This window comes from Phyllobates terribilis, unplaced genomic scaffold (assembly GCF_046119375.1).
Source record: "Phyllobates terribilis strain yellow unplaced genomic scaffold, ASM4611937v1 Scaffold_5__5_contigs__length_657084704, whole genome shotgun sequence".
NCBI classification, from domain to species: Eukaryota; Metazoa; Chordata; class Amphibia; order Anura; family Dendrobatidae; genus Phyllobates; species Phyllobates terribilis.
The window spans coordinates 470,598,464-470,621,749 of NW_027362765.1; the positions used below are offsets into that span (position 1 = coordinate 470,598,464).

At 42.2% G+C, this 23,286-nt stretch overlaps 1 protein-coding gene across 6 annotated transcripts in view; it reads left to right on the forward strand.

Moving 5' to 3' along the window:
• The first annotated feature begins 870 nt into the window (after nt 1–870).
• Nucleotides 871–23,286, forward strand: part of FAM13C (family with sequence similarity 13 member C) — a 503,775-nt gene continuing 481,359 nt past the window's right edge. For 2 of the 6 annotated variants that reach the window (XM_073685472.1, XM_073685469.1), the window contains exons 1-5: nt 871–1,041; nt 5,624–5,798; nt 14,717–14,926; nt 17,287–17,470; nt 20,473–20,593. In XM_073685472.1, coding sequence (XP_073541573.1) covers nt 1,012–1,041; nt 5,624–5,798; nt 14,717–14,926; nt 17,287–17,470; nt 20,473–20,593 — 720 coding nt within the window. In that variant the 5' untranslated portion in view covers nt 871–1,011. The remainder of the gene's footprint in view (nt 1,042–5,623; nt 5,799–14,716; nt 14,927–17,286; nt 17,471–20,472; nt 20,594–23,286) is intronic. The other 4 variants (XM_073685466.1, XM_073685468.1, XM_073685471.1 and 1 more) reach the window with 3 other exon arrangements.

The window sequence follows — 23,286 nt, forward strand, 5'->3', positions numbered from 1 at the left end:
TTTATTCTCTCAACTTTTGATTTGCATATAGCAGATTTGTGCAAATGTGAAGGAAAAACTATGATGGGAAATAGCTGGGAACAATGGACTATTGTTCTGCGAATGACTGAGCCTCCATCATGTTTCTTGCAATAGCAACACGTGTTTGTCAGAAATAGTAAAATAAAACTAATACGTTATATATTTTATTAAAGGGGTAATCCCATCTCGTACATTTATGGAATATTGTTACAAATGTCTGATAGATGAGGTTCCACGCACGTCGCTTGGTAATTTCTGGACTTGAGAGAGTCATGCATGCGCAAAAACCTTTCTGATCTCCTGGGTCTGCAACAGGGTCATATTCTTAAAATAGTTGCAGGTCCTATCTATCAGACATTTATCAGACATATCCTGTGCGATCTATAAGATGGGACAATAGGGCAACCACAGTAACACAGAGTGAAGACCTACCCTTCATTATTCCAAGGATATTCCAACAAACTTTATACATTTCCACCCCCACTTTAGAAACTGAGTAGGCAGAAGGTAATGGAGCCAGAGCTCCACTCAGTCTCTCTATTTGGGCTTCATTAAAAAAATTACAGATCTGCACATTCAACTTTGATGTATGTACCAGCTTTCTAATGAGAAAATGTTTTGAGGGCAGCACAGGACACTGACACTTCACCTTCTCCTTTAAGGCTGTATTATAAGTGAAAATGATAAAAGTGAAGGAGAACTGAAGCAAGCACAGAGTTGCACCTGGCCCGAGGTGTCTGTGTCACTTTGTCAATGAAGCACCATGGAGACAAGGACTATTGTTCTGCGGCTGATCGAGCCTCCGTCTCGTGACTCGCAATAGCAACAAGTGTTTGCCAGAAATTCCCCAACAAAACAAACACGCATTTATTACATTTTGTTTTACCTATTGCATATTAATGAAGGCAGGTTACATTTAGGATTTAAGAGTACAGAAAAGGTTATGGAATTTTCAAAAAAGTGGTTCAGCCCCGACATTCTATTCTCACCATGGGATCAGGCGTGTCCATTTCAGGATGTGTAAGTAGTAACTTTCTGTATTCTTTCGTACACTGTAGTTACTGTACTTTTGCATTGTGGGAATACAGCATGTTTCTGTACCGTGTGGTTTCCTTGACAAAGAAATCTGAAATAGTCATATCTTCACTACATGTATTGGAGACCTCAATATAGAGTTGCTTGTGGCTACATTGCCATTATTTGCAGCAAATGTATCAAAGTTTTGCCCCATACACATTAGATAAAAGTCAGCCAAGCTTGCCAATTTTGGCATTATCATCTAATATAGCTGATGTGTTTTGACTGTCTTGGTGAGGTGGATCCTCCAAGCACCGTCAGTGCAGCAGGCAGTTGAGGCACGCAGGCTATGGGTAGCACAAGTACTGGAAGCCGCAGGCAGACAGGAGATGGGGAAGCAGGTATCAGAGGTACTGGAAGCCGCAGGCAGACAGGAGACTGGGAAGCAGGTATCAGAAGTACTGGAAGCCGCAGGCAGACTGGAGACGGGGAAGTAGGTGTGACATGCAGAAGTAGTGCTGTTGTTTCAAAAGCATCCAGCAACTATTACAAATAACACAAGCACAGGAGACAGGAAGTGTTGTGCTTCAGAAGCATCCAGCAACTAGAGGGGTTAACACGGTCACAGGAGACAGGAAGTATTTTAGCAGAGCCCCAGGGGGATTGTAGAGAACTTGTTATTGTAGTCTGGCTGAAGCCGAAGAGAAAGGTAGTGTGTTATCTGTATCTGACAGAAGGCAACTGAACAGGATTCAGATCAGGAGAGAAACTAAACACAGGAAGATAAACTCCCTAAACTAACAGTGCAGGGTATTATCGGGCAGGAAGATAAGGACTGGAATGAATTGTGTCACAGGGATCATCTCCCTCATCAAAGCCCCCCTCCATCTCCATGCAGGATAAAGAATGCTGTGTACTATTGTGTCCTTGTGAAGGAAAAGCCTGTGGTTGTGTATGCATAGAAGTGTGCTGCTAAGAGATCTAATCTATTCTGAATTATGCTACTGAATAGACTGTAATACTGTGCCTTGTGAAGAAACTACTGCATTGTTACTGGAGCCGATTGCTCAAGAAACTCAGACTGTACTGTAATGAAGATTGTTGCTGTAATATCCCTGAATTGCACTGGCCGTGCTTCAGATTAAATTCCACTGTTAAACTGTTGAATAAGACTCTTGTCAGATGTGTCTGGTCAGCAATTGAATCTGTTGTGTGCTTGAGAGAAGCTGCTGCCTATGGTCGCCCTGAGTAACGGTTCCCCCAGGATTCCAAAGAATTAATGAAACCCGTCTCGCCCTATCTGAACCTAGAGGCGTGCGTGTAACATAGGTACCAGAGGTACTGGAAGCCACAGATAGACAGGAGACTGGGAAGCAGGTATCAGAGGTACTGGAAGCTGCAGGCACACAGAAGACTGGGAAGTAGGTATCAGAGATACTGGAAGCCGCAGGCAGATAGGAGACCAGGAAGCAGGTTTCAGAGGTACTAGAGGACGCAGCCAGGCAGGAGAAAGGGAAGCAGGTATCAAAGGTACTGGAAGCTGCAGGCGGACAGCTGACCGGGAAGCAGGTATCAGAGGTACTGGAAGCTGCAAGCAAACAGGAGACGGGGTAGCAGGTATCAAATGTTCTGGAGGCTGCAGGTGGACAGGAGACCAGGAAGCAGGTATCAGAGGTACTGGAAGCCACAGGCAGACAGGAGACCGAGAAGCAGGTATCAGAGGAACTGGATGCCGTAGGCAGACAGGAGACCGGGAAGCAGGTATCAGAGGTACTGGAGGGTGCAGGCAGACAGGAGACTGGGAAGCAGGTATCAGAGGTACTGGAAACCGCAGACAGACAGGAGACTGGGAATCAGGTTTCAGAGGTACTAGGAGCTGCAGGCAGACAGGAGACTGGGAAGCAGGTATCAGAGGTACTGGAAGCTACAGGCAGACAAGAGTTAGGATTACTAAAAGTCTTAATTCCAAGACACAAGGGTATGTCTTGGTAAGCTTTATATAGATGAAGGCAGAAGATCACATGGGAGCACGCCAGGCCACCTGCAAAGCCCGACATAGAGCACAACAGAGTTCAGTAGACCAGGGAGAGGGGAGAAAAGCACGGATCCATGACAGGTTTGTAAAATTATGTCAGGTAAGCAAAGGATCCAGCCTTTTGAATTTCAATCGCCGATTGTTTTATGCAGGAATAAGACATTGACAGATGTCCCTGTGCAATAGTTCCTGTGTTAAGGGGAGTTGAGCCATCTAATATCTATGGTCAGCTTATTGCTGGGTTTATACGGCACAATCCATGTTGTTGAATGAGCGCCAATCGGCTGTATATAAGCAATTGGCGGACATTGACTGGCTTTTTTGGAAAGGCAGACAATCAATCTGCATGTACAGAATGATCCTTAATAGATGTTTTTTGCACAAATGGTGTGCGACAAAATTGGTGAATTTCTGATGCCTAAAAACTACCACAAAATGCATGATAAATTCCCCTCTGTCATGTGTAATATTTAGACAGTGAAAACTCAGACCAGACATTCTTACAATGCACCAAATGTATCATGGCTCATGCTGCATAATAAGTTTGGCACACCTTTAGCCATTTTTATCTAAGCTAATATGCCCCATTGGTTGATTTACTTTGTGCCAAATTAATGCACAAAAAATTCCGCAATTTGCTCCACCTCCGTGTAATACTTACTTCTTACTTTAAAACATTGTAAAACAGCGTTTTATATGTATTTTAGCTGCTCCTGTTTTTATGGGGTTTTTTATGTATTTTTTTTTTACTTTTCTGCAGTGATGCAACATATCAGGGGCCTATATATTAGAAGCACCCCCTAAATCAACGATATTTTAACATTTGCCCCTCTCAAAGTATTCCAAGATGTGTTTATGAAATTTGTTGACTCTTCATTTGCTGCACATGAATAAAGCAAAGTGGAGATGAAACTTAAAAATGTCAGTTTGCTTTTTTCCGATTTTCAATCTTGATCCATGTATTTCTGTGAGGCATCAGGTGTACCTAAATGAAACTAATTATTTATTACTCTGATTCTGTACTTTCTAAAAATACCCCTTATGTGACCATATTATGCCATTTGACTCATGATCTTTGTGGATTTTGGAGTAACCTTTTTATTAGGAGGCAGGTTTTCAGGTTTGCAGGTCATGTCTAGCCTGTTGTAGAGGTGCATTCGGACCCACATTTACTAATGCTGTATACTATTTAGTATATAATCAGTGTGAAGATATGTGAAATTGATCACAATGGTGCACGCTGCATGATTTAATTTAGACATAGTGCTAAACACCAATCTCTTACTTAGACTAGAGTCACATGACCGTTTTTTCTCCATCCAAGAAAAACTATCCGAGTATGATCATCGGACTCTGATCAGAGTGGGATCCGATTTTCTCCGAGGTGTAGAGAAAAAAAAAAGTTTCTCCACTTTCTCCATTGTATTAGTCTGTGAAAACTAGACCACGCTCTTCTGAATGCGGTCTGAGTTTTTTCACGGACTGATAGACTTGAATGGGTGAGTGCCATCCTGCGATTTTTTTCTATGGATCAATTGAGAGAAAATAAATCAGACATGTTCATGGCCCCATAAAATAACATGGATATGAATACTACCCGGCAAAGCCACAGCTAGCACTCGTCCGATTTAAATGGTCATCTGCGCGGGGCTTTAGTTGTCCTTCTTTAGAACATTAATTTGCACCTAAAAACTGGCACATGACAAAAAATAAACCTGGAAATTTTCCGCATCCACCAACTCTATGTATTGTTTTTTTCTCTTTTTGTTCAAGACAATAATAATTTTGTCTTAACTATTTTGCACAAAAAGGTGAAACTTCCATCTGATTTGAGATGCAGCAACAAGAATAAACATGTATCTTCATCAAGGCAAAGTACGCTAGGTGGTCACACATATTGGCTTCTACTAAAGCCAAAAGGGGATAAAGACCATTCACTAACAGACCGGTTTCAATTTCAGCTCAAGATTTCCCAATGTTCTGTGATCATCTTGAAGGTCTAGGAATTATGGCTGCAATATGGGCAATGAAATGTGTCTTCAGAATGCAGTAAGAACCTAACGCAAAGTGAACGTGCATATATGGCCTCCTCGTCACCAAAAGGAGGGAACTGATCACAGCCGCTGTTAAGAACGGTTGGGGTTCCAGTGGTTGCTTTATGAAAGTCATCTGTTAGACCTGATGAGACTGGAATGCTTACTTTGAAAATCTATGTGAGAACGGGTATATAATCTTGAGAGAGCTACAGCTATAATCAAAACGATGCTGATTTTGATATCAGACAAGAAAACTTTCAAAAAGAATAATTTAATCATTCTGATATAGTTTTTCAAAGTAAGTACACCAGCTTGATCAGTTGTAAGAAATCTATTTACTGATGTATGCTGTTTTCATTGTGAAATCCGGAGACAGATCCCTTTAAATATTATTGAGATGTAATTGATATATTAGTAGATTTTTCTGACTATTCTGACTATGTGAATAGTACTGAGCATTCAGTAGAAAGTACAGAATATTTCACAGGTGGTTTACGTATGTATTTTCTTACAGCAATCTCTTTCTGCTGTGCAAGTAAGAAACTTTATCAACAGAATTACACCTAAACACGTGGCACAGAAGACCACTACTTCTACATCTGCTGTTTCCCCTGCAGTAAAGAAATCCCCAGAGGAAGATGGAATTCCTTTGCTAGTTAAAGATGCTGTAGAATATCTCTCCAGCTATGGTACGTAAGGCAATTGGATGGGCTATTGTCAGTTTTTAGGAAATATCGTACACGCCAAAAAAGAGACATTTCTATTATGCGAGAAGTTTCAAATTAAGGCTCCCAGTTAAATTAACCTTCTCATCTAGCGTAATGGACTTTTTGATATCATGAAAAGACAATAGCCTGGATTCATCAAGACAGGCAATTTTCTCATCGGTCTTGATGAGGGGTCGTGGTGGAATCAGACGCTCCTGTTTCTTGAAAAGGTGTACGCCTCTGCGTACCACGCCAGGAATCTTACATCACCCTGACTGGTGTAAGATTTGTGGAGTAAGTAATGACACAGCTCCTCATAAACTAGACGAGCCTTGGCGTCACGCCCCAGTCACATCCCAGATCCACCCATTTTGGCATAGCTGGGAAAAACAGGCTTGAAAACAGCAAAAGTCACAACATTTTCGCGACTTTTCAAAGCAATTTATGCTGCAATCGGTGCCCAGATACTCTTGTTTAGTTCTAGCACTAGGATGATACCAAGTCAAGGCTGCTTTTGCTTAGAGCTTAAAGTGATGGTCCGAAACTAAAATCCTAAATCTCTATTTAACTTCATAATCTAATCTTTTTTTTAACATATGATCTTTCCCTCAATATTCTAACTGCTATCGTTCTCTCAATACTCTGTCTAACTGCTTTACTTTTTTTTTTACTACTTTCTGTGCGATGATGCTTTGTATAAGAATCCCAATACATGCCTCTGCCCCACACTGAAACGAAGAGTCACCAGTGACACCCATCACTTGCAGAGGCGAGGCTGGTCTCTGCTCTTTCATTCTCCCCTTTTCAATGTGCATTGACAATGTGCTCTCTTGCCGGCTCTTGACTGTTGTCATTTCTCATCACAGCCAGCGAGAGAGCGCACTGTCACTGTGCGCTAAGAAGAGTATTGCACAGTGACAAGATCCTACTGAGCATCCGTTGGAATGACAACCGACACATGTTCAGTAGAGAAGGGACTAGCCCAGCCTATGAAACAGAGGTCACTGATGATGTTTCATTTCAGGGTGGGGACAGAGGTTGCAGCGTTGACTGCAGCCTCTGTCCCCTGATAACGACTCGTTTGACTATTCCAGTATGCACTGAGATTCTAAAACAAAGTATCATCACACACGAAGGAGTAAATAAAAAAAATAAAGCAGTTAGATAGTGTAGTCAGGGAGAGATAAAGACTTTTTTTTAAAGTATATTAGAAAAAAGATTAGACGATGATGACATTAAAAAGATAGAGATTTAGGATTAAAATAAATTTTATTTTCAGATCGCCCCTTTAATTTAAAGGGGTTGTCGGAAACCTAACTGAATTTAATATTAATCTCTGACTATTTAATATAAAAAACTAAGCACATTTCTAACATACTTCAATTTAAATTTCCCTACAGTTCCCCCTTCTACTCTGACTTACTATATACAGTATGTCTTCTATTTTTACATCCGATGACATTTTGTTTGAGTCTCTCAGCATGCACAGGGAATTCTCAAGAGAGACGTTATCAGGGGGCCGGCGTTGCAGTCACTACTGCAACTGCTGTCCCCATCCTGAAGCAGACCATCGTCAGGGCCAAGAAGTGATAAGCGAGCAAGAGAGTTTTATCTTGCCGGCCTGTCAGTGACAGTGCACTCCCTCGCTGGCTAGAAAGAAAAGTGATGGACTTGTTGGCTCGTCGCTTATCTTTAGTGCTGGCAAGTGAGTGCACTATCAGGGTGCAATGAAAGTAACACAGCGGCGAGCAGGGACAGCATACTGAGCATGGGTTGGAATTGGCAACTGGTATATGCTCAGTATGTCGGAGAATAGTCCAGTCCCTGAAAGAGTAATTCCTAATGAAGATACATTTCAGGTTGGGCACAGCAGCAGTAGAAGTGACTGAAGTGCCAGCCCCATAATGATGACATCAAACAAAATGTGATTGGATGTGTAATAGAAGTAGAAAAGTCTTTCAGAGAATCAGTGTGAGATGTATGTAATAAGGAGAAAGAGCGCCATCTGGTGAGCACTTCAAGTTTGGATGCTGGGTCCGGTCAGGTGACCTCCAGCAGAGGATTTCAAAATTTAACAGTCGAGCGCGCAGTGCCTGAGGTGATTTCGGCGCCAGACACAGTGAGAGACGTGACGCAGGCTGGGCGTGCTGAAGGAACGAGCAAGAGAGACCGGGGTGAGAGACCCGTAAGGCAAGATGGGTGGCTGCCAGTGAATGAGTGTGGGATTCAGGGCAACGGTCCCTCGGGTGTCACGGCTACAGAGAGGACCGGAACTTCGATACGACATTAAAGATATGTACAAGACCCTCCTACCCATGACGTGGTAAACCGCTCCGATTGACAGGACAAAGAGAGGATAGAAATGAGTCATGCCGGAGAGATCACATCAGCAGAAGCCGACGAGTGTCATCACTGAACAGGGCTGTCACTTCAACCGCTCCCTCACGGTACCAGGAACAATCGGGTTTAGGGTATCCGGTTGGGAGGGGGACAGATGAGGTGGAACAAGCCAAACGGGATCTGATTGACTTTGTCAGAAAAAGACTTAAAGGCCTAGCGGGAATAACCGGAGACTCCCGCTAGGGACATTTGCAGAACCGATGGACTTCAGTGATTAATTCCATATTTGGGCTAGATACAATATTTTAGAGAATGATTTTTATTGCTATTTCATAAGTATTTGTTATTGTTCTCATTACTAACCCCTGTTGCAATCCCTGTCAGCTTTGTTTAATATATATACACATATAAATTATTATTTATAGCTATTTGACTGTCCTCATTTTGTCTCTCTGATTGTTGCATTCTGACACCTACTTTACATTTGGCGTAGTCGCCAGGATGCAACATTCAGACGCAGAGATGGGGGATCAGTCTGTGACCGAGTCTGTTAGTGAACATATACCCTTGGGGGCTATGCTCAGTCACTTTCCCAAATTTACGGGGGATGGTACGTCACTGTGGGACTGGGTAGAGAGACTGAAAAGTATGCTACTCATGTATCCCCTTAATCCCCTAGCCCAGGCTGATTTGGCCTTTTTAACCCTTAATGGGGAAGCCCGACAGACTGTAATGTACCGCCCACCCGGTAACCGTGACACTGTAGACAAAGTGATCAAAATTCTGGAAGACATGCATGGTGATACTACGGATCTGGGGCATTTACGGTTGCGGTTATTTCAGAGAGTTCAAAAGGAAAATGAGACTATTAATCAATATATTAATGCATTACAGGAAGTGACAGCCCATATCATTAAGAAGGCTCGAGATGGGAATCAAAGACTGGGATTATTAGATGAAATATTGCTCAACCAATTGATTCTGGCTTAAAAGACCCCTCCCTGAGACAGATCTTAAAGGAGCGGCTACGCCTGAGGCCCGGCCTAGGTTTGTTAGAGATTGGGGCGGAAGCTAGAGTCTTGGAGGAAGAAGTTCCTGTTCTCAAGGCCAATGTCAGAAGTCATGAGGCAATAACCTCTCTTCCACTCAATTCCCAGCATGCTGCTTTCAGTCAGTTGCCCGATTGGGCACAAGAGATATGTCAAGAGATTCGAGACCTTCTAAATGAACTGAGCACTACTAGAGAGACCCCTGCAGCCCCCTTGTTAATGGACCGCTCTGCCTCACGTGGACGGAGACAAGAGCGAGGAAGACGTTCTTATCAGGTTCCAACGAGTCGTGCACTCAGTCCACCGGTAGAGCGTTGGACCTGTGGCGGTAGAGGTCATATCTCCAGTGACTGTCCGAATAAAGAAAAGAGGAGACGAGGGCAGCCGTTAAACTAAGACGCCCCACGGTCGTGGAACATACCGTGGGGTTTCAAACTTCAGGGCGTGTAAGGAGAACCTCTGAAGACATTGTCTCTGAGAAGCCTATTATTTGGGCTGAATTCTATGGACAGCGGATTCGTTGTTTAATGGACACTGGGTCTCAGGTGACCACTATGCCTGAAGCGTATTTTCAAAGTAATTTTCCAGAAGTTACGCATTCCTGGAAGGAACCTACCGTCAAATTGGTAGCGGCTAACCAATTATCTATCCCGGTGGCATGGGTAGTATGGATGTCGGTCCGGGTATGTGGAAAGAACCTCAGCCGAAAGGGGATAACACTGACCACAGGATCTGGAGGTGACGGGCCCATTGTAACCCTGGGCATGAAAGTGCTTAAGGAGGTCGGACAGTTCTTGGCTGAGGATTCTGACAGAAATTACTGGACCCGCACCACTCGTGACCCAGCCAGCAAGAGGGTCTTTCAACTCCTCGTATGAGTCAGTCAAATTCAAAAATTGCCTGTTGCTTCTCAGTACCTTGGTAGAGTGTCTATGCCTTCTGAAGCTACAGTGACATTGCTAGTAGGACAGACTGTCCTCACTCTGCCGGTGCTGGCACATGTATCACTAGAGGGTATGGACATTCAGATAGAACCAATAGAAGGGGAAGAAGCGCCTGCTGAACTTCTAGTTGCTCGCACACTGGCTACCGTGTGTCAGGGTCGAGTATCCGTACGCTGTATTAACCTAAGTGGCACAAGCCTACAGTTGTTGCCCCGCCAAGACATAGCACGGGTTTGCATAATGCCAGAAGACCTAACCAGAGCGGATGCTATAGAGATGGAGCCCATGGATGGAGAACCATGGACCCTAGAGGTGTCCCTTCACAGGCAAGAAGTCAAAAGGGAACCTTTGGCTGGGCGTCGCCGCTTAGAGCAAATGGAGGCTAATCTCACTGAGTTCTCGGCTGGACAAGTTAGGCAGATCGAGCAACTTTTACAGCGTTACCAGGGGGTGTTTGCACAACATGAAGATGATTTAGGGTGCACTCGAGATATTCAACATGAAATACCCTCAGGAAATACGGCTCCCATTTGGGAAAAGTATCCCCAGATCTCACCTCAAATGTACCAGGAGGTGAAAGAACTTTTAGCCCATATGTTGCGGAATGGTGTAATTCGCGAAAGTCAGAGTCATTGGGCAGTTCCTATTGTGCTAGTTCGAAAAAAAAGATGGTACTCTGAGATTTTGCGTAGATTATCGGAAATTGAATCTATGTACCGTGTGAGACTCTTACCCATTACCCCGAATAGAAGAATCTCTATCCGCATTAGGAAGTGCTAAATTCTTCTCTTCTCTTGACATGGCCAGTGGCTATTGGCAGGTCCCAGTAGCTGAGAAAAATCGTCCGAAAACTGCCTTAGTTCTTCCTATGGGTTTGTTTGAGTTGAACCGGATATCGTTCGGGCTGACAAATGCACCAGGAACATTTCAAAGATTGATGGAGAGATGCTTGGGGGACCTCAACTTCGAAGCTACTTTAATTTATCTGGATGATATAATTATTTATTCAGCCATGTTTGAAGATCAACTCCGCCGACTGGAACAAGTGCTAGAATGACTTGAGAGGCATGGATTGAAAATCAAGCCTCATAAGTGTCATCTCTTCAAACGAGAAATTGAATATTTGGGGCACACTGTGTCCTGTGTGGGAGTGTATCTCACTGCTGAGAAAGTAGCTGCAGTGCAGAAGTGGCTCACACCAGTCAACTTAATGGAGTTGAAAGCATTTCTAGGACTCGCTGGATATTACTGCAGATTCATAAAAGACTTCGCTAAAATTGCGGTCCCGCATAATGAATTACTGAGGGGAATGGCTGAGGAAGCAAGGCGGCAACCTATTCAGTGGGGACCACGACAAGAAGAGGAGTTTCGAGCATTGAAAATGGCGCTAACGAACGCCCCAATACTGGCCTATGCTGATTTCTCACAGTTTTTTGTATTGTACACTGATGGAAGTCTACATGGACTGGGAGCAGTGTTGGCTCAAGTGCAAGAAGGAAAAGAGCGGGTGATCGCATATGCCAGTCGGTCACTTCGGGACACTGAGAAGAATCCAGATAACTACAGTTCATTCAAACTGTAGCTACTGGCACTGGTATGGGCCATGACTGAGAAATTTGCGGACTACTTGTCAGGTTCAGAAGTACAAGTGCGGACGGACAATAATCCTTTGGCTCATTTGGAAAACACAGAGTTGGGCACATTGGAACAACGGTGGGTTGCAAGGATGTCTAAATATCAGTACAAAATCGCTAATTGGTCTAAGGCCCTGAATAACCATGCAGATGCTCTGTCCCGGGTCACTCAGATGGGGCCGAAGAGAGATATAGATGAAGAGCTGGAAGGTGACAAGATTCCGGATTTTCGTCAATTCGCTGCAGCTGTAATGGATGCTCAGAACTCCAAAGAAAAGGCAAGGCCCACTCAAATCCTGGGTTGCTCAAGAGACGAGTGGATACAGTTGCAACAGTTTGACCCAGAGTTGGCAAAGCTTAGGGAATGAGTTGCTCTAGGTCAGAGACCCGACCAGGAAGCTAGAGCTGCTTCACTCCCAACTACCCTACAAATCTTAGGTCAGTGGGAAAGACTCTTCTTGAAGGATGGCTTGCTATGTTGGAAAGTCCAGCTACCTCGAGAGTTTGACGTGACCTGGCAGGTATTAGTCCCAGGAACAGTAGTAACACAATTAGCCCAAGAGGCTCATGGAAGAGGTGCCCACTTCTGCGTGGAGAAGACCTTCTGGTGGTTACAATGACTGGTATATTGGCCCCAAGTGCGGCAAGAAATCGAAGAACTTTGACGAAAGTGTCGGCAATGTGAGTTGAGCAAGCCCCCTGAACAAAGACCATCCGAACTTCTGCACCATTAGAGGTTCTGATGATCAATTATCTGACAATCAGAACTTCATACAAAGGCTGCGGGCATTGTTTGGTAATGACCGATCAGTTCACCAAGTTTGCAGTGGTGACACCTACTTGGGATCAGAAGCCAGAAATCGCAGCCAAGGCCATTTGTCAAGATTTCATTCAGATCTATGGGTGTCCAAAGCAGATACATTCTGACCAAGGGGACTGCTTCCAAAGGTGAGTCATGGATGAGTTATATCATATCTATGGGATCAACAGATCTCAAACAATGCCCTATCACCCCCAGAGAAATGGGGCATGTGAGCGCTTCAACCAAACCTTGTTGCAGATGTTATGGACGTTGGAAGAGGACAAGAAAATGAAATGGCCTGAGTTCGTGTTCGAGTTGGTTTGGGTGTATAATAATCACGTTCTTGCGACTACTGGTTACACACTCTATATGCTGCTGTTTAGAAGGAATGGACGAGAGATTACTGAGCTGGAGCTAGACTCAGAAGATCCCAGTCCATACCACAGTCCGAGTACCTGGATTCGAGAACACAGATGGTGGCTTCATACAGTGAGAAAGCTGGTTGCGCAGAAGTTTCAGGAAGTAGAGCATACAGGGTGGCACCCGATTTCGGTGAGCCCACTCCGACCAGGAGATCGTGTGTTAGCAAGGGCAAAACCGTTGGGAGTAAGCTAGACCTTCGTTTTGAGGTGGTACCATATCGAGTGGTGAAGCAGATCCATCCAAAGAATTCAGTCTATGAGGTTAGGCCTGAAGGGGGTGATGCCACGACATCTAGGGTGTTGCACCGTAATATGCTACGACCCTGTTCATCCGAAGCAGAGGACTGTAACAGAATTGAGCCTGCGGAAAAAACTAACTGAAGTGCCACACATAGTAACTCTGGAAGACAAAGAAGGATGGGCTACAATGCAATTGAGCCCTTCAATCCAGAGTGAGATACAAAATGCATCAGGAGGCGATTTACAATCTTCAATGCTTGATTTATCAGATACGCCGGAATCACCTTCATGGGAGGAACCCCGCAGAACTGAACGGGATAATGCCGGGGTCCCTCCTAACCAATATGCTCAAGAGGAGTTTATCTGTTCTCAGATTCAACAGAAAACAGAAGAGTGTGCTCAACTCTTGTCTGAACTTACGCTGCCTCGGAGGAGGCATCAATCTCACAAAGAATCCACTCGCCCGGGGACTGGCGATCAAAAAGGAGGGAGGAATGTATTAGAAGGAGAAAAGTCTTTCAGAGAATCAGTGTGAGATGTATGTAATAAGGAGAAAGAGCGCCATCTGGTGAGCATTTCAAGTTTGGACGCTGGACCCGGTCAGGTGACCTCCAGCAGAGGATTTGAAAATTTAACGGTCGAGTGCGCAGTGCCTGAGGTGATTTCAGCCCCAGACACAGGGAGAGATGTGACACAGGCCGGGTGCGCTGAAGGAACCAGCGAGAAAGACCGGGGTGAGAGACCCGTAAGGCAAGACGGGGGGCTGCCGGTGAACGAGTGCAGGAATCAGCGCAGCGGTCCCTCGGGTGTCACGGCTACAGAAGAGGACCGGGACTTGGATACGACACTAAAGAAATGTACAAGACCCTCCTACCCATGATGTGGTAAACGGCCCTGATTGACAGGACAAAGAGAGGATGGAAACGAGTTGTGCCGGAGAGATCACGTCAGCAAAAGCCGACGAGTGCCATCACTGAACTGGGCTGTCACTTCAACCGCTCCCTCACAGTACGGGGAACAATCGAGTTTAGGTTATCAGGTTGGGAGGGGGACGGATGAGGTGGAACAAGCCAAACGGGATCTGATTGACTTTGTCAGAAAAAGACTTAAAGGCCTAGTGGGAATAACCGGAGACCCCCGCTAGGGCCATTTGCAGAACCGATGGACTTCAGTGATTAATCCCATATTTGGGCTAGATACAATATTTTAGAGAAGGATTTTATTGCTATTTCATAAGTATTTGATACTGTTCTCATTACTAACCCTTGTTGCAATCCCTGTCAGCTTTGTTTAATATATAGACATATATAAATTATTATTTATAGCTATTTGACTGCCCTCATTTTGTGACTCTGCTCGTTGCATTCTGACACCCGCTTTACAGATGTATGAAAAAAACTCCACCAAGAACCATTTTCTAGGCCCAATTTTTATATTTTACTGTGATAAAAACCTCATCTTTCTTCCAGGTTTGGAGCATGTGGGTCTGTTTAGAGTCAGCGGTTCTAAGAAGAAAGTAACAGCTCTCAAAGCAAAGTATGATGGTGGGGAGTCGGTGGATCTAGTACAAGAAGCTGATATAGATACTGTGGCAAGTCTTCTAAAATGTTGCTTAAAGGAACTCCCTGAAGGTGTTATCCCTGAATCTGCCCAATCTTCCTTCATTATTGATTACAGAGGTAAGAACATCATTAATAAAGAGGCACTAATAGCTTAAGAACACGTGACCAGCATACATTCCTGCACCAGATCTGACAATAGGTGGCCAAGTTTCCAACTTCATTTTCTAGTCTAGACAATCTTTATTGCCTACTATTTTTACATAGCTATTAATGGAAGATTGCATGCAAAGATATTTACCAGTATTTTAGTCAAGAGTTATATTGGAGTATGAAAGTATTTATTTGTTTTTGCCAATTTATCTTTCATATAGTTCAATTAATCTTTTATTTCATTTATCTTCTATGAACAGTCCCCACACTGTATATACATGCTTTTATGTTTTTATATACCGTAGATTGCCTTTGGTGCCGGTGTCTAGCTTATTTTTAGGGTATAAGCGATAAATAACATTTGCAGGAAACAAGCCAGCAATACCAGCCACAGCACTCAAGAGTAAGCCAAAATGCCCCTGTAATAGGGCTGTCACAGTTCCACCCCTCAGTGTGTCTGGGATGCCGTTACTGACATCTCAACCGTCCAGTCTGGTTCAGTGGCGTGCTGAAGCTGTCAGTACTTTGATTGACACCTCAGTCATCCAGTCTGGTGCAGGGGCGTGCTGAACTGTTGGTGTTTTGATTGACAGCTCGGCCGTCCAATCTGAGACTGGGAGGTGCTGGGCTGCCTTCAGGTGTTCCTTGTCCCAGGTGATTGCTCAGCTACTTAGCTGGGCTATTAGTCCCAGATCTCTGCCAGACATAGATTCAGCTCTGTGTGGTTTGTTTCGAAGTGTCTTGTGCTTTGCTTGTGGATCTTTTTGCTGCCTGACCCTGGACCTTGCTATGACCATGCATTTTGCCTGCTCCCTTTGCTCTTATCCGTTATCCTTCTGGTATTCTGACCTCGGGCAGTTACCTGACTACACCTTTGTCTCTTTCCTCTATTTATGAAATATGTATGTAAGTTGCAAAAAAAGTTGCATATTCTAGACAGATCAAAATTAATTTTTTTTAATTATATAAATGTATGTTGCAACCATTTTTAACATGCATAATAAGTTACATTGTGCAAAAAATTGCATTATCTTGCTTATAGGGAATCTGTGACAAGGTTTTTGCCACCTAATCTGAGCATAATGTAGAGACTGAGAAAACTCTGATTCCAGCTATGTGTCACTTACTGTGCTAGTTGTTGTAGTTTTGATAAAACTATTTTATCAGCAGGAGATTATCACTAGAGGACTAATAAACTTGCTGCCATAGAGTCCTTTATATTCATGAGTTCTGAATAACCCTGATCCCACCACTGATTTGCAGTTTTCTGCCTATGCACCGTGTACACAAAAAGCTGCCAATCAGTGGTAGGGTGGGGTTATACACGGCTCCGCATTCAGAGAACTGGGAAATCTGCAGCAGATAAAACAATGATCTTATCAAAACTGCAGCACAGTAAGTGATACATTGCAGTAATCTGGACCTTGGCCATTACAACGTGCTGCTCTCAGACTGAGTAGTAAAAATCTGGTGACAGATTCCATTTAAAATCCTGCCCTGATGTTATTTGCACCCACCATATCATTAAAGGTATATTTTCAAGTTGTCTCTTGAGCCGTTCAGATCTGTGCAGTCTCTTAACTTTCTTGTTTATGGCAGGGCGGGCACTCCTCTCTGAGTGGAAGCTCTGGTGAGTGGTAGATCTGTAGTATTAGTAGAACTATAAAGCTCAGCACAAATTCTACTGTACAAATTCAGCTATCAGTGGTTTGCTCTAAGTCTACACAGTTATCCCTGCATTTGCATAGAAAAATAACAGGAAATTTGAAAAAGCACACTGCCTGTGACAGTCAGAATTTCAAGTACACAGCCTGTGACAGTGAGCGCCATGATGCTGGGTGCTGGGTATTCTACAGGATTAATAAGAGCAATATTAGAACAACAGCTCAGTTAGTAGCTGAGAGAGATTGAGTAGGAGGAATGTGAGCAGATAGCTGCTGTATAAAAACCAGTGGGCCGGGAAGAGCTGACTGGTATGTTATGAGTTAACACTTCTCCTGAAATGTAATTACTGTGAGCATTCAGCCAAGGTCTGAACAGACACTAGTAACCGATCTCCATGGACACAAGCAGTATACAATGAAAGATAAAAGCTCTCAATTCAGGAGAAAGATAGCAGATTAAAAAGAAAGTCAATAGCAAACTGAATTATTTTCATGCTGTCTAACTAATTAAAGCAATTTAATAACTTGAGAATACCCCTTTAACGCATAACATTCGATAAATATGGAGTGGTGGAATTGAAAGTGAATACGTTAAAGAATGGGTGCAAAGTTTTTGATAAATGTGAGCCAATACGTTGTGACATTTCTATTTTGTCTTTAAAGATTACAGATCAGATGAGGAAAAATGCAACAAACAACTGAAACATCTGATTGATGATCTCAGCCGGACTCATTTTATTGTGCTCCACTATCTCTGCACTTTCTTCATTATGGTGGCTTCTTATAGTGAAATAAACAAAATGACCTTGGAAAATCTCTCTATTGTCCTCGGGCCAAGCTTCTTCAGGTGTTGTACTTTATATATAGAATTACTTAAATAGGACGCATGAATGTGAATTCTTCCATTGTCTTAGTCAACATAATATTTTTAATAGCAATTTGTAGTTCAGAGCTGCCCTTCTCTTTAGGGGGCAGGAAATTACAAACATAGCCATTTCAAATGCTTATTTTCTTTCTATTTTCTCTTTGGAATGGTTTTTGTCACTGTTTAGGGGTACATATAAATTACTGAGTGATGAATATAAGGGGCTGCGTCTCTTGTGGGGATTGGATTTATTACACATGTGAAACTATTCTCTAATAACCAGGATTAGAGATAGCTTCAATCCTGGAGAATTCACTCTTTTGTTCTTTAGATGCTGAGGTCAATGATGACCAATGCATCTATACCAGGGATGTCAAACTCAAATACACTGAGGGCCAAAATTAAAAGCTTGGACAAAATCAGGGGTCAACCTTGATATTTATAAAAAAAAATGTCTACAAATGAGGAAGTTTTTCCTTATCATAAAATATAACTATGAACTTTTTCATATGGAAAAGAACTTTAAGGGGTTGTCCTACAAAGTATATTTTAATTAATAGCTCTTAGAATAAAATATTGGAATAATATGTTATGTAAGAGCAGTAAAAAGTATATAGCCCAATGGCCTAATTTAAATATGTAATAACAAAGGATAACAAACCTTGAATAATACACATAATAAAGTATGATGCAAACAAAATTGACACCCAAACACAGTATGATACCCCCAGAGTGAATTCCTCCATACGCATGGTATAATGACCCTTTTGTACCCTCCCTCCCTTAATCCCCCGACAAACAATAGTGAAATCAGACACACAGTATGATTTTCCAATTGTAATCTCCACATAGCCCTCCATACAGTATAAGGGCCACAAAAGTCCTCCATACAGTATAAGGGCCACAAAAGTCCTCCATACAGTAAAATGGGCCCACATAGTCCTCCATACAGAATAATGGGCTCACATAGTCCTCCATACAGTATAATGGGCCCCACATAGTCCTCCGTACAAAATAATGGGCTCCACATAGTCCTCCAGACAGAATAATGGCCTCACATACTCCTCTATATAGAATAATGGGCCCCACATAGCCCTCCATGCAGAATAATGGGCCCCACATACTCCTCCATGCAGAATAATGGGCCCCACATACTCCTCCATACAGAATAATGGGCCCTACATAGTCCTTCATACAGAATAATGGGCCCCACATAGTCCTCCATACAGAATATTGCGTCCCACATAGTGCTCCATACAGAATAATGGGCTCCACATAGTCCTCCATACAGAATAATGGGCTCCACATACTCCTCCATACAGAATAATGGGCTCCACATACTCCTCCATACAGAATAATGAGCCCCACATACTCCTTCATACAGAATAATGGGCCCCACGTACTCCTCCATACAGAATAATGGGCCCCACGTACTCCTCCATACAGAATAATGGGCCCCACATAGTCCTCCATACAGTATAATGGGCCCACATAGTGCCCCATACAGTATTATGGGCAACACGTAGTCCTCCATACAGTATAATGGGCCCACATAGTCCTCCATACAGTATAATGGGCCCACATAGTCCTCCATACAGTATAATGGGCCCCACATAGTGCTCCATACAGTATAATGGCCCCACTTACTGCTCCATAAAGTATAATGACCTCACATAGTGCTCTATACAGTATAATGGCCTCACAAAGCCCTCCATATAGTATAATGGCCTCACATAGTGCTCCATACAGAATAATGGCCTCACATAGTGCTCCATACAGAATAATGGCCTCACAAAGTGCTCCATACAGTATAATGGCCTCACATAGTGCTCCATACAGTATATTGTCTCACATAGTCCTCCATACAGTATAATAACCTCACATAGTCTTCCATACAGTATAATCAGCTCCACAATAAAAAAAATGAATATTCACCTCTGCCCGTTCCCCCGCTGCTCCGGTCTCTTCATGGTATCTTCAGATCTTCTGCCCGGCATTGCAGGCCAAATATACTCAGGGGACCGAACCGGCATCGCAGGCTAAATATACTCACCCTGCGGGCCAGATTTGGCCCACGGGCCAGAGTTTGACATACAGTATGTGATCTAAACGGTTAGACAGGGAAAAAGAAGTAGAATAGTTGCTATGGCAGCCGGGTACCCAACAATTCAACAATTTCCCTTTTGTCATGCAATATATGGAAGCTGAGAAGGTCATTATAGACTGTACGTTTTACAATCATCAATAACCAAGGTATTGTACTGAACTATATGAGTGATCTGAAAATTGCATGTTCATATTCCCTACTGACTGTGATTTAAAAAAAGTGAATAAAATTTGAAAATAATATTCCAAATAAAACCAACATCACAAAAAAAACTATACATTATTGGTATCTCTGCATCAATAGTAACCCATACATTAAAATTAACATATTAATTAACCAGAACAACAAACACCCAAAAAAACCTAAAATTGCTAAATTCTCAAAAATAAAATTGTGGTCGAAAAGTTGCATTTTCCCCAAAATGGGTACCAATGAGAATTACAAGTTGTCCAACAACAACAAAAAAAAACCATCATACAGCTTCATTGACAGTAAGTTATAGATCTTTGGATGCTGCAACACAATTTTTTTATTTTTTGCTTTTACAATGCAAAAATAGAAAGGGATAAAAGAATAATGAAAATCTAGGAAGTGTGCTCATCGTTATAACCTGCAGAATAAAGCGATCACGTCATTAATGGCCATTGTAAATGTCCTAATTAACAGAATAAATTAGATGGGGAAAAATCACCACATTATTAACCTAGGCTATGTCCTTAGTGAGTTCAGCCTCTATGAAAGCCATAACAATTTTTATGGGCTATTTTAATTTTCTCATAAAAAAAATACCAGTCTGATGAGGATGAGGTTAGCAAGGTAGTTCAGTGTTACATTAAAAGTCTGATTCGGAAGTAATTACTTCATATTTTATTTTCAGTGTCCCATTCAGCCCTAAAGTTCAGGAGGAGCAGAATCTGTGTAACGATTTACTACTATATATCTTCAAGAATTTTCATCAATTAACTGTAGATCGAGCGCAACAGGAAAACATCCAGCAGGTACTGATTTATTTCTTTTACTTGGTGTTAAAGAACATCTGAAATATAATTTCTAAGGATATTTCCATGTATTTGGCTTTGACTAAACTTTGTTGACATACTTATGTGCGGATTACATGTATGTGTTTTTTATGTGTTTCTGTTGCGGAAATGCACTAAAAATGCATGTGCGTTTTTTCCTGCAGATTTTCCGCATCTAGTGCAAGTCTATAGGGAAAATCCGCACATAAAACTCAGTGTACCCGTAGGAGAAATGGACATGCTGCAGATCTATAAATCCCATCCACTTTTCAGGAACCATAGCACGCTGCGTTTTTGATGCAGCAAAAATATGTTAGGCACCAAAAGCTCATTGTGGGAGCGTAGCCTAAAGATGTATATATTCAGATTCTGAAAATGCAATAAAGAATACTGACGGTTGCTGAATTATTGTATTGCATTGATTATCAACATGATGATTTATAATAATTCAAATTTCTCCGGACTGGGAAAAAGTTTTAGACAAGTTTAAAAAAAAGCCACAAAGTAAGAATGCTTTCAAAAATGGAAGTGTTAATAGTTTTTTTTTTCCTCAATTAGCAAAATGCAAAGTGAAAGAACAAAAGAGAAATTCAAGTCCAATCAATATTTGGTGTGACCTCCCTTTTACAGTAAAAACAGCACCAATTCTTCTAGGTACATTTGCACACAGTTTTTGAAGGAACTGGGTAGTGAAATTGTTCCAAACATCTTCCAAAACTAACCACATATCTTGTGTGGATGTAAGTTTTAGCAGATACTTCTGTCTCTTCATATAGTCACAAACAGATTGTCACAGGACTGTTGTCCGAAACGCGTGTCGGGGCGTGCATCGCGTAATTGCGGACCACCCAGGTAACCCACATGTTCCATGTAGTGATGACAAGCTGTATGGATTACTATATTCTTACATCTGACCTACTCCAATTGTACAGCTGTTTCTGTCTACTTGAGTCCTTGGTGTCACACTGTACATAGTGTATAGTTTTGTTTCATCACACCTCTTATTTGTCCGTGCTTACTGACTATTGTATGTGCCCCTAATCTAGGTGAGGTGAGGTGGACCTACTACTTATGAGGTTTTCCTAGTATGCACACACATATGTATTATATCATACTATTTACGATCTAGTGTGTACTAGTTACATATTTTTATTCGAACGTATATGCTATATCTACACACTGTGGGCCCTATATGTATTGCAAATTTGACATATAATTCAGTATAAATCAGTTGCATATGGTCCTGATAACTTTGTCTGTTGTATTTTATGCCATTGCACTTCTCTGTTTGTAGCGCCACTTTAACCCAACAAGTAATAAGGTCTTTTAATTATCTAAGTACATGTGTTATCTGATTTTTAGGACCCTAGGTTCGTTTTTTTTTCTTTTCTTGTTTCAAGCCTCTATCCGAATGGTCTGTCATTCTATGGTCCAAGCGCTAATTTCCAACTATTGGATCTTAAGCCACTAACTAGATCTGTCTTAATCCTACTGATCTGCACAATTTCAGTGTGTGTGATTTCTTATTATATAACAAAATAACAAGTCATCTTGATAAATTTTTCAAGAAAATGATCTCACTTAAGTGGATTAAGATAAATTATCATTACAAAAATCATTGACTGATCTCAAGATAGGTGTCAGATTACACTTTTTTTGCACTGTGATATCTTAATGCTGTGTTATCTGCGTTCTTGTAACAATGGCTACATCTGTACATCTGATTAGAATCCTACAAAATCCACAACTTTGCGCAGGAGTACCTAGAAGAATTGATGCTTTTTTAAAGGCAAAGGGCAGTCACACCAAATATTGATTGGATTTAGATTTCTCTTTTGTTCATTTACTTAGTTTATTTGTATAAAGCAGGAATGCAGTTCAAAATCCATGTATTCAATGTTCCCATATACCTTAATGCACTTAGTCTGCTGTTGCATTTATCTGGTTGGATACATACAGTGGTGGCCAAAAGTATTGGCACCCCTGCAATTCTGTCAGATAATACTCCGTTTCTTCCTGAAAATGATTGCAATCACAAATTCTTTGGTATTATTAACTTAATTTAATTTGCTTGCAAGGAAAAAACACAAAAGAGAATGAAAAATCAAATCATTGATCATTTCACACAAAACTCCAAAAATGGGCCAGACAAAAGTATTGGCACCCTCAGCCTAATACTTGGTTGCACATCCTTTAGCCAAAATAACTGCGAACAACCGCTTCTGGTAACCATCAATGAGTTTCTTACAATGCTCTGCTGGAATTGTAGACCATTCTTCTTTGGCAAACTGCTCCAGGTCCCTGATATTTGAAGGGTGCCTTCTCCAAACTGCCATTTTGAGATCTCTCCACAGGTGTTCTATGGGATTCAGGTCTGGACTCATTGCTGGCCACCTTAGAAGTCTCCAGTGCTTTCTCTCAAACCATTTTATAGTGCATTTGGAAGTGTGTTTTGGGTCATTGTCCTGCTGGAAGACCCATGACCTCTGAGGGAGACCCAGCTTTCTCACACTGGGCCCTACATTATGCTGCAAAATTTGTTGGTAGTCTTCAGACTTCATAATGCCATGCACACGGTCAAACAGTCCAGTGCCAGAGGCAGCAAAGCAACCCCAAAACATCAGGGAACCTCCGCCATGTTTGACTGTAGGGACCGTGTTCTTTTCTTTGAA